The following is a 16,586-nucleotide window of genomic DNA, read 5'->3' on the forward strand; positions in this document are numbered from 1 at the left end:
CTTCTCATAAAAAATGGTAGAAAGAGAAGTCTCCTTGGGGTCCATAAGTAGACAGACATGCACCTTACTGTCTCTGAATCTCTCTTCTTTTCTGCCTTCCAATGGACTTTGGATGATCCCAACAGATGCATCAGCCAGAGTTCAGTTTACCACGTATCTACCATAGTAAATACAAAAAGGAACCCCCAAATGACAGCATATCTACCCTGTTTATAAAACATAAAAAGAGGTAAAACTTCAAAATGATTTTCCTTTCCTTTGCTAAGACAGACAGTGCAGTGTAGTAAGTAGAATATTGCCCTCAAAAATGTCCACACCCTCATCCTCCAAACCTGTCAATATGTTACCTTATATGGTAAAGGAGTTTGTAGGTGTGGTTAAGGACTCTGAGAGAAATGCAAATCAAAACTACTCTAAGATTTCAGCTCACTCCAGTCAGAATGGCAGCTATTATGAAGACAAACAACAATAAGTGTTGGCGAGGATGTGGGGGGAAAAGGCACACTCATACCTTTCTGGTGGAACTGCAAATTTGGTGCAGCCACTCTGGAAAGCAGTATGGAGATTCCTTGGAAAACTGGGAATGGAACCACCATTTGACCCAGCTATCCCTGTCCTCGGTCTATACCCAAAAGGACTTAAAAACAACATCCTACAGGGACACATCCACATCAATATTTATAGCAGCAAAATTCACAATAGCTAAACTGTGGAACCAACCTAGATGCCCTTCAGTAGATGAATGGATTTAAAAAATGTGGCATATATACACAATGGATAATTACTCAGCAATAAAAGAGAATAAAATCATGGCATTTGCAGGTAAATAGATGCAGCTGGAGAAAATAATGCTAAGTGAAGTTAGCCAATCCCAAAAAAACAAAAGGTTTTCTCTGATATAAGGTGACTGACTCATAGTGGGATAGGGAGGGGGAGTATGGGAGGAATTGACGAACTCTAGATAGGGCAGAGGGGTGGAGGGGAAGGGAGGGGACAGGGAGTTAGCAATGATGGTGGAATGTGATGGACATCATTATCCAAAGTACATGTATGAAGACACAAATTGGTGTGAACATACTTTATATACAAAGATATGAAAAATTGTGTTCTATATGTATAATAAGAATTATGATGCATTCCTCTGTCAAGTATTTAAAAAATAAAAGCAATTTTAAAAAAAGGACTCTGAGATGGGGAGGTTACCCTGGATTTTCTCTGTGGGCTCCATGAAGGCACAAAATTTCTGTAAGAGAGAGGCAGGAGGGTTGCAGACAGGGGAGATGGGGAGATGGATGCAGAGGCTGGAAAGATAATGGACCGTGAGTTGGGGAAGGCAGGCTGCCTCTGGAAGCTGGAAAATGGAAGGAACTGGATTTGCCCCTCGAGTCTCCAGTGGGCTCACCAAGCTGCTAAATCATTATAGACTTATGATCCACAGAAGCACAAGGGGAAAAGTGTGCTGTGTTTTAAGGTACCCAGTTTGTGGCAATTTGTTACAGCAGCAATAGGAACCTTGCACATTGCAGCTGCTGAAAACGTTACAGATAAAGAGACCGCATAGGTTTTAATAAGTCAGTCACCAGATCTCATCACACCTAACCCTGAAAATTGAAAGAAAAGTCTACTCCTCTCTCATGCCGGGTCCCTAAACTCCCAAACTACGGAACATTGAAATAAAACTGAGGTATAAAAGGGAAGGTTGAAAGGGGTGAGTGGGCAGTTAGAGAACACTGCAGTCATATACAAAAAGCATTACCCGAGAGGACTGCAGAGGATGAGATAGAAATGGAATGTGACTGTATTTATAGCAAAGCCTGCCTCCCCTCTCAAGTATGTGACAGAAGAGCTGTTTCAAAGTTTTATTCTTCAAACTTGGCTGCAGAACTTGGCTGCTTCTCAGAACTGTGCTTTTGTATTTAGCTTTAAAATATAAGAAGCAACCCATGGTTAAATTGTAGGCAGAGGTGGTACCGGCAGGAAAAATGCTGTGGGGAGTGGAAAGAGGTTGAAATGTTATTCTTATTTAGTTAGCTGCTTATGAAAAACAAATAGAGGATAAAATAGCAAATTTGGAAAAATTCCAAGTTGAAAATTTCTGAGTACCCTGACATCAAGGGCAGTACTAGTCAGACACTAGGATGGAGGTGTAGTGAACAGGCAGAGAGTAAAGAAAACGTTAGCCCTGGCTGTCAGGAATCCCCTCACTCATGTACTGTAGCTCAGTGGCACCAGACATTTTTGAAAAGCCCAGGGTAGTCCAGTCTGACCTTCTAGAAAGCACTATAAACTAAGAGTCATGATCTAAGTCATGAGTTTTGATCTAAGCATTCTAAATTTTGCCATTAATGACAACCAAGAAACTACATAATCAAATCATGGTAGGTTATCCACATAGAATACTACACAACCTTCAAAATTGAGAATGATGACAACATATTATGGCACAGATTAATGCTAAGGACACAGAACATAGGGAAGCATAAAATAGGATGCATGCCATGATTACCCATGAGGTGAACATATTGTATACTTCTGATACAAATTAGAAGACTGGAAGAAAATAGGCCCAAATGCTAATTTTAATCATATGGGCATCATAGGAATATATGAGACTTTTTTTTTTCTCTCCACTTGGCGCTAGGAGTCTTTTGAAAATGAATTACTACTTTTAAAATGGAAAAAAAAAACAACTATTTTTTTCAAAGGAAAGGAAGAAAGAAAATTGGTTGGCAGGAAGCTCAGTTTTACCAATATCTTACCATATGAGTTTGAGAACTAAAAATGTTTATGTTTTCTCGCTTCAGAGTCCTCATGTGAAGAATGAGGCTATAATTGCACCATGTACATCTTCTATATGTAGGACAGACAGCCCCCGCTCCAGGATGACTTGACTTATGAGTTTTCAACTTTGGGACCATGTAAAAGAGACAGGCATGCCGTCGAAAGCATCCTTTGAATTTTGAACTGGGCTCTTTTCCCAGGCTAGCAGCAAGTGGCACAAGTCCCCTGTGAGGTGGGGCAGCAGCAGCAAGTCTCAGCACCCAGTCAGCCACCCTGCGAGGGGAAACAGCTGGGACCCTGCAGTGTACTGCTTTGCCTCGGTAGGGTGCAGGCATTAAACGTATCTTTATTTAGCATATTTTCAATTTATAATAGTGCTATTGGAACAGAATCCCATCATAACTTTATGAGCACCTGCATTATAAAATATACTATATTATAAACATACGGCTCTCTCCTCACATAGCATCCATTACCTGGAATGATTTCTTGGCTCGTTTCCACTGGGCCAAAGCCATCCCTTTCTAAAAGACACAATTCACATCTTCAAATTTCTTCCTCCTTTGTAAGCTGCACTGTCCACATCAATTCTCTTAGAATTATTTACAAACAGCTTTGATATTATTTTACATAACCTGATTTCTTCCAAAAAGCTGCAGGCTTTCAAACAAAGTAAACATAGATTTAAATACCAATACCAGCACTTGATGCCAGTATTTACTCCTTGCAATTCTGTTTCCCTGTCTATAATATATGGGGAACACCACCTACCTAACAAGCTATTCTGGTGATTAAGTGATTCAATATGTGTACAGTACACACCACAGTATCTGGTACATTTATTATGGCCCATAAATGCTTATTTTCTTCCTTAATCCTGCAGCACTCTTGGTCTCCCCAATTACACTGAAGCTTGTCTAGATAGAAACTGTGTACTATGCTATTTTTTATTCCCCATGCGGTGTTTTTTCAGAAGCAAATGTTCAATAAATATACTATCTGTTGATTTGATTTTTGCAAAAAGCACTGAGATTCAGCAGAGACAGATTAGAAATTGTTATTTGATTGAATCATTTCCCCCCAAAAAAGATATGCTCAGTCCTAACCCCTGTACTTATGTGTCTGACCTTATTTGGAAATGGGGTTTTTGTGGATATAATTAATTAAGATGAGGCTGTACTGGATTTGGGGTGGTGGGGATTAACTCCAATGACTATTGTCCATGTGAAAACATGGAGGCAGGTAGACAGGGAAGAAGGCAAATATTAGAACAAGGAAAGAACCTATAAGTCAAGGAACACAAGGATCTCCAACAACCACAAAGAGGTAGGAAGGGGCAGGGAAGGATTCCTACCTAGAGCTTCAGAAAGAAAACGGCCCTGCCACACCTTGACTTCACACTGTGAGAATCAATTCCTGTTGTTTTGAACCATAGTTTCTGGTTCAAATATAATTTATTGTAGTAACCTAGGAAACTAACATGGAAATGTTCAGAAATGTTGTACTGACAGATAGATACAAGCTACTTCCTGTTTTCTAGACCAAAAAGCTTCCTGGAGCCAGGTAAGATTTTTTTTTTTCCAGGTAAAGCATTTGTTCAGGTCCATTTCATATTAGAGTTGTTTTCCTGGATATATTCCCTCTTTGTAGAGTTCTGTAGAATGAGGTTGGGTGAATAAATGTCATTTGGTTACTGTGGTGACATTATGCCCAGTGTCATCCTCCTCTTGCTATTTTCCCAAATGATGTCACCATCAGCCAACCAGGCCCAAATCCTGAGCATAATCCTTGAATCCTTCTCTCTCATCCTCAACCTAAAATTAATCACATGCCCATTCAATTATTTTCTAAATGTGCTTAAAGTTTCTCTCACTCTTCTTCATCTCTAAAACCACCACCTTAAATCAATAATGTTCAGGAAATGTCTCTTAAAAACACTTTAATAGCAAACTGAGGCTCTAAGAAACAGGTCTGTCTTATTTCAAGTCAGTATTCTTGGATTCCACTTCTGGTAACAGCTAACTAGGCACTTCAGAATAACCTTCTTCCCCAGAGCAACCAGGAAGGCTGGAAGCTATTCTGTTACATATGTTTGAAGGTATCCAAGAGCAACCAAGGGAGTACGAATGTGTGAGGATATGATCTGAAAGAAGAAGAAAGCTAGGAAGGTGAGCCTGATGATTTGAACTGCTTTTTCCTCTCAAAGGTAGCACCCATTTCTTAAGCAAAAGGCGTAACTGAGAAGTCAAATAGAGAGACTCTAGCAGCCTCATGGCGCTAAAAAATTAGAGGTCAGAGGGCTCTAAGGAGAGAAGCCTGAATGAACCCCCAGGTTTTAACTGGAAACAGAAGACTTCCTACAAAGAAGAAAGGTGATACGGAAATATACTAGTCCTAATAAGAACTAAAGATCAGCTACAAATAATACCTGGCTAGATTAAGGTAACCTGTCCTCATTTTAACTGACTGATATATTTTGAAAAAACTAAATCCTTTCAGGAGTAAGATAACATTCCCTTAGAGCTTTGAATTCTCTCTCCAGTGTTAGTTGTATAAACAATGCCCAGAACGTCAAAAAAAAGTAACTAGAAATATGGAATAAGAGAAGGATAATTTTAACAGTCTAGCAAGTAACAAAGATTTTGAAGTATCAGACATAGACTTTAAAATAACTATGATTTTTATGTTTTAGGAATTAAGTGACAAAATAGAGAATTTTGGCAGGAAAGTGGAAGCTATAATAAAAGAATTAAATGAAAATCTTAGAACTTAAAAAAAGCAATAACTAAGGTTACAAATTCAATGGGATGGATTTAACCACAGATTATCTAATCAGCTGAAGATAGAATTAGTGAAGTGGAGGATGAGTCCCTAGAAAATATACCTATTGAAACACAAAACAACAAACGAACTGAAAATACAGAAAGAACATGAGGAGCGTCTGAAACTCAGAGGGAAAAAGTGATAACATATACACAGAGTTCCAAGAAGAGAGGGGAAAAAAAAAAAAAACTAAGTAAAGGCAATATTAAAATTTTAAAGTTAGTGGCTGAGAAATTTTCAAGCACCAAATTTAAAAAGTAATATGAGCTCTAAGGAGAACAAATAAAAGAAAAAAAATCACAATTCAGTAAAATTGTTGTAAACAACGTAAAAGAAATCTAAAAACCTGTAGAAGGGAAAAACAGATTACATTCAAAAAAGCAACAGTAAAACTTCTAGTTAACTTCCCAACAGAAACAACAGATGACAAGAACAATGACAGGTATCAAAGTATGGAAAGAAATAACTGACAGTCGGTAATTCTGTATCTTGGGAAAAAACATTTCAGAAACTGAAGATGAAACACAGACATTTTTAGCCAAAAACTGAGCAAATTTATCTTCACCAGATCTGCCCCGAAAGAATATTCTAAAGGTGGTTCTTTAGACACAAGAAAAATGACCCCAGATATGAGCACCAAGGAGTAGAAAAGAATCAATAGAAAAGATTGCTCCTGAGCAAATCTATATAACCATCATATAACATTTTAACAGATAAAATTAAATTTTTTATTTTTTTAAAAAATGATAAACTCTCAAAGTTAAAACACACAACACACACACCCATTTTTTTTCACTCTGACCACATCACACAATACCAGTAGACATCCTCCTTTTCAAGACAATCATTAGATCTATCAAAACAGTGATCCAATAAACTGTGGCATCATTCCAAATAGGAGTCCTACCCACTCTAATGACTTAACTAGCTGTCTTTCAATGGATATTTCTTTCCAGTCTTTTGATATTATTGGCCACAGGGCTTTCAATAATCTTTTGGAGTGGGCACTTGTCTAGATCTCTCTCTTGGCACATACTTTCCATCCCCTTGATAGAATACATTTTTAGACTTGAGAAGGCCAACCCAAAACTTTGTTCATTTCCTCTTTTCATTTGTATTGGCAAACTAGCAGAATCTTTAAAAATAATTCTCTTAACTCTCATGATTTTAAAGCTTACTTATTTTTTTCCATTCACAGCCATCTATTGGCTTTTAATTTTTTTTTTCTTATTCGAAATTGTGCCAATAGGGAACTTCTTCTTTGGTCATTCAGGTTCTCCACTGCAAAGGAGTGTCAACAGCAAGATAAACTGCCAATATGCAAAATCTGCCCTCTTTGAAATGAAAAGAGGAAAAAAAATGGGAAGATGAAATGAAGCCTTCAACAGACCAACGGCTTTTCAAATTAGAAAGTTATACTCAAGGAAACACATCATATTAAACCATACTGAGCAAGTCCCCACTGTAAAAATACCCTCCCTTTCATCTGTGGACACCGATACCACAGTCTGGGACTTGCCTGCCTGCCTGTCTCCTGCCAACCAAGATAATATGATGGGAAGGTTTTCTTCCAGCAAGTCTAATCCTGGGAGAAAAGGAAAACAGAACAGTTTTTTTTTTTTTTCCTAAAGCAAAAAAAAAATTTTTTTTAAATGAATGAAAGGAATCTTAAAATGCAGTCTGAACAATTGAGTGAGTTACCCCAAACACCCTCTGAAGTTAGTCCTTGGGAATTTTATTTAATGTTAAAAAAAAAAAGAAAAGAATGAAAGAAAGAAAGCCATAAATATTCAGGACCAAAACAAGCATTTGTTTTAAGCATTCTGACTTACCTGTTTTTATGGTTTTGTCTGGGTTAACATTATCAAGGAAATTAAAAGAATAACAAAGGAGGTTAAGAAAGAATAGATAGTAGTGTAGATTTCTTTATTCTTTATTAGGAAAGCCCTAGAAGGTTATAACTGAAGAATATTTTAGAGATCAGCAGCCTAAATAACCCCTCACTTTGCAAAAGACAGAGTTAGACTTAACAGGAAGTAGAATCAGCTTCAGAGCCAAACATGAGCTGGTATAAATTCAGTCAGAATACATACCCTGCTATCTTGGCACAGCTGCATACTCTTAGCACAACACTCTTCATGTATATACATACAGGGAGAAGGCAGATAGACAATCCAGTTCTAAAGGCATGTGGTTCAAAACTTTGTCCCAGGAGACTGTCTGAGAACTCTCAGGAATAACATGGTGAAAAGACCCCTCCTCATTACCTCAAATCCTCCCTTCAGCTTACAGTCACCAAGTCCTATTGATTCTGCCTCCAACACATCTCTCAAATGTACCCCCTCATCTATATTACCACTGCCACCAACAATGGATGTCATTTGTCCTTACCTGAATTCCTGGGCATTCTTGAAACTGCTCTCCTGTCTATACTCCCACCATTTCTCTTACCCTCTTTCCACCCTGAACTCCCTCCACACGGACCACCCCATAAACCCCCACCATGAACCTCCCATGGACTTCCCTAGTTCAAAGGCCATTCTTCACGTTGAACATATAACTTCTCTGCCTCCAATCCTTCCATGGAAAATTTTCCTAATGAAATAAAAAAAAAGGGCCTCACGGGTTTCCCTGGGCTTGTGGGATAATCCTGCATGAGTCAGAATCTTATCAGCAAACAGATGGTAGACAGATAACAGCACAATTCAAGAGAGATTTACTTCCAAAAGCACCAAGTATAAAGAAGGAACAGAGTAGAGAGGAACCACAAACAAAACCAACAAACAGAAAACCAGTATCTAGTGGAAGCACAGCCATATATTGTAGAAGCTTCCACAATGGTTCACAATGATTTCCTTGATTCCAGTGCATCCTATCAAAATGGACCCAGTGACTTGTTTCTAATATAAGAAAGAGTGGGACATCTTGTCCAAAATTGCTTATCAAAGACTAGGCCTACTATCACCCACACCCCTTCTCTGCCTCTTCTCTGCCTCTTCTCACTTGTTCACTGTTGAAACAAGTTGCCACAGTGTGGGCTGCTCTATGGACAGGACATGTGACAAGGAACTGAAAGTGACGGCTAGCCAGCAGCCAGTGTGGAACTGGTATCATCACTCCAACAGCTTTTGAGGAACTGAACCCAGCCAAGGACCTCAGGAGAGAGCTTAGAAGTGGATTTTTTCCCAGCTGAAACTTCAGATGAAACTGAGATTCCAGCCAACATTTTGACTGTAGTCTTTTGAGAGATGATGAGCCACAGGAACCTGCTTGAACCTGTGTCAGGAACGCACAGCAACTGACCTAACAGATCTTTTGTCTAAGTCACTGCATTTGAGATAAATAATATGGACTAGAGCTACCTGAGGATGAGTAGAGGAAAAGGAAAGCTGTCAGGAGCCAGAAGAGGAGAACAGTCTGCCCCAAGGGCATCAGTGACCTGCAGTCAATGGATACAGCCAATGCCAAGACCTTGCAGAGGAGAACCAAGGCAGGAAGTCTCCTCTGGTTTCTCTCCAGGCTTCTACTGACCAAACTCAACTGGAGCCCTGCAAATGTAGTCCAAATGGCTCAGATTTTTTTTTTTTTTCTTGAAATGGCTCAGTTTTCTGGAGCAAACGAGAGCATGTAGAGGGGTAGAATGTGGGTGTAGAGGGTGTAGAGGCACCAAGGGAAGACATCTGTGCAGTATCGAAACTCCCTGACACGAAGCATGGGTCTTTCGGTGCTCTGGCCCTAATCTACCTATCCAACTTTATTTATCAACCCTTTGTCATGGAAATCGAGGTCCATGGAAAGAGCCACATGAAATTTACAGAACTCAGTATAAAACATCACAGCTCTGCCCCTTTGCATGTGCCAGTCTTTAGGTCCCCTAGACTTCTATCCCTTCTCCACCATGCCAATCCTGTTCATCTTTTAAGAATGAAGGCAACTGCCAAATCCTCCAATGTCTTCTACACCCTAATCACCCTCTGCTGGTGTGGCATCCAGGACCCTTCTATCTCCTCCCAGACTGCTTGGCTTGCCTCTACCAACATGGAAATTGTCAATCACCCATCTTCCCCCTATTGGCTTGTGGGCTCATTCAAGACTCCACCCTTAAATTGCATTCCTGACATCTAGCAGCGTGAAGACATCAATATACATTTGCTGGTTAAATGGTTTCCAATCCTTGTCCTGCCTTGATTACCAGGATTTGCAGGTTCCCAGACTTAGTTCTATCACTGCTCTGTATGAATTTGAAGATGTCCTTATTTCTGACTTCCTCCATGAACCCAACCTCTTCAGGCTAATTTCCCTCTCCTTGCTGCATACCTCTGCCTCTGAAACTAAAACAGCATTATGTTTACTTTCTGGAAGTATGTCTACACTAGCTTCTTCCCAGGACTTTGAGAGTTCACAAATATTAGGCAAAGAGACCTTGGGATATCAGAGTAAAACAAAGGTTAGACTCAAATTCCAGTAGAAAAGGAATCAATACCTAGAAACTAACAGGTAAAGGAAGCCATCAGTGACAAAGCTGTGGAACCGTCCCATGACATATCAGAACATCGACTTTTTCTCCTTCTTTTCAATCCCCTAATTCACCCATGACACTGGGTTACTGACAATGTACAGTGTTGCTACTTAAATACCATTGCTGCTATCTATATAACATAAAATTACTACTGCATAATAATTGTTCAAATGTCATAAATGTTATTAACAAGTCAAAGAAACAAGTTGCCACCAAGGAGACAGCTTGGTTAACTTTCACTGTTGAATGTTAAATCATCACAATTAAATTGTTTTTTTCTTCTAATGCCTGACTAAATTTGATTGAGCCTTAGTGCAATTTAGGTTATCTTAGATTGTCTAAAATATTTCCCAAAAAATGTTCAAAAGATCTTTAGACATGTATGTCATCTCACAGCATTGTTTTGATATCAGCCATTAATTTCTGAGAAGACTAAAAGTTTAGAGAACACAACTTTGAAAGCATTGCAGAAAGGTATTTGCACATTATTTAGATGAATTCCCTCACATTACAAAAGATAAAGTGAAGCTGAAATAATATTTTATTTATTAGGTCAGTGGTGGGTACGTGAGGTTCATATTTTATTCTTCTTTCTACCATACATGGACACTGAATGTATTCTTTTTGCGAAAGTATTTCATGATCGGCAAGGAAGGAGGAAAAGAATGCACAAGAGAGAAAGACAAAACAAGAAGCAGGGATAGGAACTTCAAGTTCACCCTCAGAGAGCCAAAGCAGTAGGAACTAAAGTTGGGATCTACGACCCAGAGCCCCCAGCTCCCTGTTCAGCATTTTCCATCCCAGAGTACTGCCTCTTGACCCGGAACCAGGTCAAGGTAAGCTAAAATGTTCTCTTCCATTCACCATCTAAGAGCCCCGAGTTCTACTAAATCAAATTACCAGTCTAGTTTGGAAATTTGTTTAGAGACATTGTTAACAATACTCAGAGGAAAAAAAAAATCAAACAAAATCAGAAAGCAATCTACTCTTATTCAAAAAGAAAAAAAATCCTAGTTATAAAAGGGAGTAAACAGTTCAGAAAATCTTTACCCAAGAAATAAGACGTCCAGTGCCTGGAATGCAATGTTAGCATGACAAATAAGAGAAGTGAACCTAGGTCACATCCCTGAAGGTAAGCATCGAAGCCAAAGATCTGCCGCATAATATTTTCATTTATTTGACTCAGCCAATGGCTGCTGAGCTCCAACAATGTGGTCATGGCACTTTTTGTGGCTGATAAGAAAGTGACTTCATCAGATGCTACCAAGAACTCTGACCTGTGCGATCAGGCTCCTTGGACCCTCAGGGCCTCGCTAGGCAATTGCTGGGGAGCCTTAAGCAAGTTATTCGACCTCTCCATACTTTCAGTTTTTTCACATGTAAAACAAGGGCGTTAACTAGAAAATCTATAAGAAAAAGCTACCAAAAAATCTTTTGCTTCCAGCACTATGACAAGAGCTCTGTTCTTCCAAATCCAAAGAGGTCTATGAATCATTATGAAATAAAATATCCAGTTAAAAACACCTATTTCACCATGACTTGGCAACACCTATGGTACCCAGAGACTAACAAAAACTAAATAAGTGTCTTTCAAACTTAGTTCAGCACCAGATTCTCCTAGGACTTCTTTAAAGTCTGATTTCTATGACCCAGCCTAGACCAATAAAATAAAAATATCTTGAGGAGGGGGTCTTTTGAGGATTAGTGCTTCTCTAAAAGACCCCTAAATGATCATTTCAGGTATTGTCACTACACTGGGCAATTCAATGACCCAGGATACTTAGGATCTGGGAATATGAAAAAGGCTGACAGGTCTGGGTGTCTTAATGAATAATTAAAGTTTCTTTTAAATAGATCTTGAATGTGACCAATACATTTTTCATACACACCTCCAATCCAAAATGTGAATATGAAGGATGAAAAACTAAATGAGAAAGTCTGCTCAAGTCAATAAATAAATCATGCCTTGGGAAAAGTACAACTTCTCACAGTTAATGACATGAAAACATGAAAAGAAAATGAAGAATGTTCTCAAGATTGTGGGCCTACAGATCCCACCCATCATTACTCATGTGTCAGAAGGTTGCTATCCTAAATGGTATTTGAAAGTGACAACAACCTGGTTGACAAGAACATCTTGTGTATGTCAAAAGAGCTGAAAGAGAGGTTTTTAAATGTTTTACCACAAAGAAATGACGAATGTTTGAGATAAAGGATATGCTAATTTCTGTGATTTGAGCATTTCATAAACTATACATATAGCAAAACACCACATTGTATCCCACACATTTGTGCGATTATTATGTCAATTAAAAATAATAAAAATCAAACATCATGAACATGATCCTCCCACTTATTATTTAGAAGTTGGCCCAGATGCTCTACTTCTCTAATTTGGCTTTTTTTTCTGAATCAAAACCACTCAGCCCAAGCAAAACTTTCACACTGAAAACGTCTGAGACAAGAGAAGGAAGCAACAAGCAAGAGCAAGAAAACAAGAATGAAAGTGAAATTTTCAAAAAGGTAAATTTTAGTTGCAGTTACCTAAGAAAGGGTTTGGTTTTATGGGCCTCAAATTTGAAAAAAAAGAGATCACAGGGACAAACTATCACTTCCATAGAAAACGCTTTGAATTGATCTTGCTTTCGAGATTGAACCCTGAATGACACCTCAAGATTAACTTCCTTCTGTGGGTGTAAGCTTTGGGTTATAGCCAAAGGCCCAGAAGCACTAGCAGTAGAAAACCACGTGACTCTCCCATGTTTCAGGTATACCTCTGTGAGTCCAGTAAGACAGATTCGCCAAGTTAGAAATGGTTCAGCGGTCTGGACACTGCACAACTTTTCTTTCAGATAAATGGAACAGATTCAGTGAATTGCTTTTAGAGACGAATTAATCTAGCATGGAACACAAACACATACATACCCCTGCAAAAGTGTGTCACAAGGAAGCAAGATACATTCCCATCCCTAGTGGCCATATCTCTAAAGAGCCACAATGATTGATAAGTTTGTTTCTCAATTTAAAAAACAAAAAACTAGTAACACCCTAAGAGTAGAAACTCAAGTTCTCATGAAACTATAAGAATATCTTTTCTTTCAACATAATACCAAACACTCTAGCAGAAAGGAGTTTGGATTATATGACCTTTATATTTCCTATTAACCTTTAATAATACACAGATTTGCAATTCCCTGAATAATATAAAATATTTGTATTGTTTGCTTGTGTCTTAAAAAGGCAACTTACTATATATAAATTTACTTCGGTCAACTATCAACAGTATCGATACTTACACATTCTATAATTTATTTTCTCTCCAAGGATCACTGTCTCTATAAGACTCACAGATAAAAAGAAATATTTATTACATACCACATCATGTCCAAGTAGCATTAAGGTAACCCATTCCCACATCTATAGAGTGAATAACCTCCCAATAACCTTCATCCCCATTTTTTCCCTTTTATAAGATCAAAAAAGTTAAATAAATTGCTTAAGGTCACAATGCTAGAAAGTGATAACGTTGGAATTTTAACCCAGGCCTAACTCCAAAGCCCATGCTGCTACTAGCCTAGCACAGGGCCTCCTAGTTTGGGGAGGAGAAGGAAGCAATAAATAAATGTCTTCCTATTATTCTGTATGCTTCACTAATTGCTCAGCTCCGTTAATCTATAGTAAGTTTTTCCTTACTATAATTTAATAAGCATACTTCTTAGAGATGGATTATCTCAGCATTCAAATTAAGCACACACACACAAAAAAAATCAAAGCAAAAAAGTACAGAATTTTATACCCAGAGCAAGGATAACATGAGAGTTCAATTTTCACAAAGAAAAGAGAAAAATTACCTGTGTTGATCATCCAGGAATGTCAAGTTCAACATTGTCCATATGATTCACATAAATTCAACAGACTTGCCGAAGGAACCAAACCCAGATGGCAACTCGGATGTTTAATGAAATGAATCAACATTAATCCATTTCCCTTATTAATATGTAATACATTTTCACAAACATGTAGAAGGAATTATTTCCTTAAGTATATTGTTTGCAAAAATAACATCATGTGCCTTATTTCCTTCTTTTAAAGCATCTTCTTCTGAATTCCCTATTTGAATTCACAGCATCAACGTCTATCACCCAAGGTCAAAAATCTAGTCATTTTGACTGTCTGCTTGCCGCCTAATTCCATATTCATTCAGTTTCAAGTTATTTTTAATTCAGACTCTTCACTCCCTCTGATCAGTCCCTCTCGATTCTGAAGGGAATTACCCTGCTAGATTAGTGTCTTCCTTGCCCTTTTCACAGACACAGAAACATCCTTCCCAGAGCCTGCACCCTGTCTTGACAACAATCCATTTGGCACACGGGGAGGTGGCAGGGGGCAGGACTTTCAATCCCAGAGACATATGGATTTTACAACTCTCAGCACACAAGTGTTTTATGATTAAACTGCTCATAACTCTACAATCTGGCTTTGTCCAGCCTCTCTCTGCAAAACTTTACCTCTGTTTACTCCTTGTTTTTATCCCTATGCCCAAACTAATCATTTCTGCTGGCTGTTTACTTCCCATAACTCTGTGCCTTTGCTGAACAGAGCAAATTCCTTGCAATGTGCTTCCCCCGCCCCTCTGCTTTCCCCATTCAGCAACCCTATACATCTTTTAATCTGAAGTCCAAAGACCACTTCTCCATAAGCCCATCCTGACCTGGGAAGCTGGGAGAATTCTCCTCTTATTCTGAGATAATGTAACACTCTACTCAGAAGACCTCTGTTTTGGAAAATTAATGCTTAGACTCTATTATGGTTATGTGTGTACCTCATTTGTCTCCTGCCAACTATAAGCATTTAATGCAGGCATACAGTCCATATCTTGTACATACTATGAGAACAAAGAACTTTCAGTGGATGTATCATACATTACACAGTAAAGGCCTTTATGCTGAAGGAGAATACATCTCCACTAGCATTGTTTAGACAACCTTCAGGCTTAAACAAAACTATAAATAGAATAATATTTTTTTAAGTATTGAATACCGAGTTTTTAAGTATGATCAAACCTAATTTCCTTGAATTTGAGAATTAGATCATCAAAGGATATGAGAAGAAAATACTTATTTATCATTTAATGCAGTTTGGGAAGAAGACATTTATCTTGCTGTCAATCACCCATCAACCCTTACAGAGAACAGACACACAGAGCTGGCCTGCAGAGTGTTGAAGAAGCCGTCTGTCTTACTTTGCAGTAGACTATCATGTTGGGAGAACTCTCCTCTGGATCAGCAATCCCCACTGCTCTTTGATCCCCGGATCCCTGAGCCATCCTGAGTGTCTTCTCTCACACTGTGAAAATAAATGGATACACCATTAAGCCATGAAAGAATTTTTTAAAATAAATTTTTTTGAAGTGCAAAAGAACTAAGTATCTTTGCCATGAAAACAAAACATAATTTTTATTTTCCTGATTAATTTACAAGATATTTCTTTAAAAGTTAGGGTATATTCTAATCCCAAATATTCTTCATTTTCAGCCCAGAGTCCTATACCTACGGGCAGATATATGCCATCTTAAGCTCCTGAAGACAGATGAAGACAATCATTTTGATGTTGATTTCTGTCTTACCAAAGCCAAATTTCTCATTAATTCAATGCATTAAAATGTGAGTCTTTAATTATGGAAATGCAAATCAAGATCCCAAGGAGATACTACTCCATTTCCACTAACATGGTTATAATAATAAAAAACCAAAAATTCAAAAACACAAGTCTTCTCAAGGAACGGGGGAAATGAGAATCCTCATTTGTTGCTGGTAGGAATGGAAAGTGGTACAGTCACAGTGAGAAATGGTTTAATGGTTCCTCAAAAAGTTAAACAGAGAATTACCATGTGATCTAGAAACTCCACTTCTAAGAATATAGTCCCCAAACCTGAAAACAAATATTCAAATACTTGCACTTGAAGGTTCATAGCAGCACTGTTCATAAGAGCCATAAAGTGGAAGCAACCCAGAAATCCATCCGTGGACAAATGGATACACAAAACATGCATGTATATCCGATGGAAGATTATCCAACCATAAAAAGGCGTGATGTTCTGATACACTTCACAAGGTAGGGGGATCTTGAAAACATTATGCTAAGCGAAAGAAGGCAGACAGAAAAGGTAAGATATTGTAAGAGTCCATTTATGTGGATTATCCAGAATAGGCAAACCCAAAGAGACAGAAGACTGATACTTGCCAGCAGCTGGGGAGAGGACAAGAGGGAAGGGGATTACTGCTCAAATAATATGGAGTCTCCTCTGGATGATGAAAATATTTTGGAACTAGAAAGAGGTGATGGGTCATAGCATTCTCTGAATATACTAAACACCACTGAATTATATATTTGAAGATGAAGCAAGTTCAATTTTTGGTGTGACACTATACCTGCTGCATGACCTTAGGCAAGTTAAATAACC

The 16,586-nt window shown here is 38.3% G+C and overlaps 1 protein-coding gene across 3 annotated transcripts in view; it reads right to left on the minus strand.

Annotated features, from left to right (window-relative positions):
• Nucleotides 1–16,586, minus strand: part of Rgs6 (regulator of G protein signaling 6) — a 570,177-nt gene that overhangs the window by 530,305 nt on the left and 23,286 nt on the right. For all 3 annotated transcript variants that reach the window (XM_076848119.2, XM_076848117.2, XM_076848116.2), the window contains exon 2: nucleotides 15,366–15,469. In XM_076848119.2, the coding sequence (XP_076704234.2) occupies nucleotides 15,366–15,449 (84 nt within the window). In that variant the 5' untranslated portion in view covers nucleotides 15,450–15,469. The remainder of the gene's footprint in view (nucleotides 1–15,365; nucleotides 15,470–16,586) is intronic.

This window comes from Callospermophilus lateralis, chromosome 3 (genome assembly GCF_048772815.1).
Source record: "Callospermophilus lateralis isolate mCalLat2 chromosome 3, mCalLat2.hap1, whole genome shotgun sequence".
In the NCBI taxonomy this organism is placed as follows: domain Eukaryota; kingdom Metazoa; phylum Chordata; class Mammalia; order Rodentia; family Sciuridae; genus Callospermophilus; species Callospermophilus lateralis.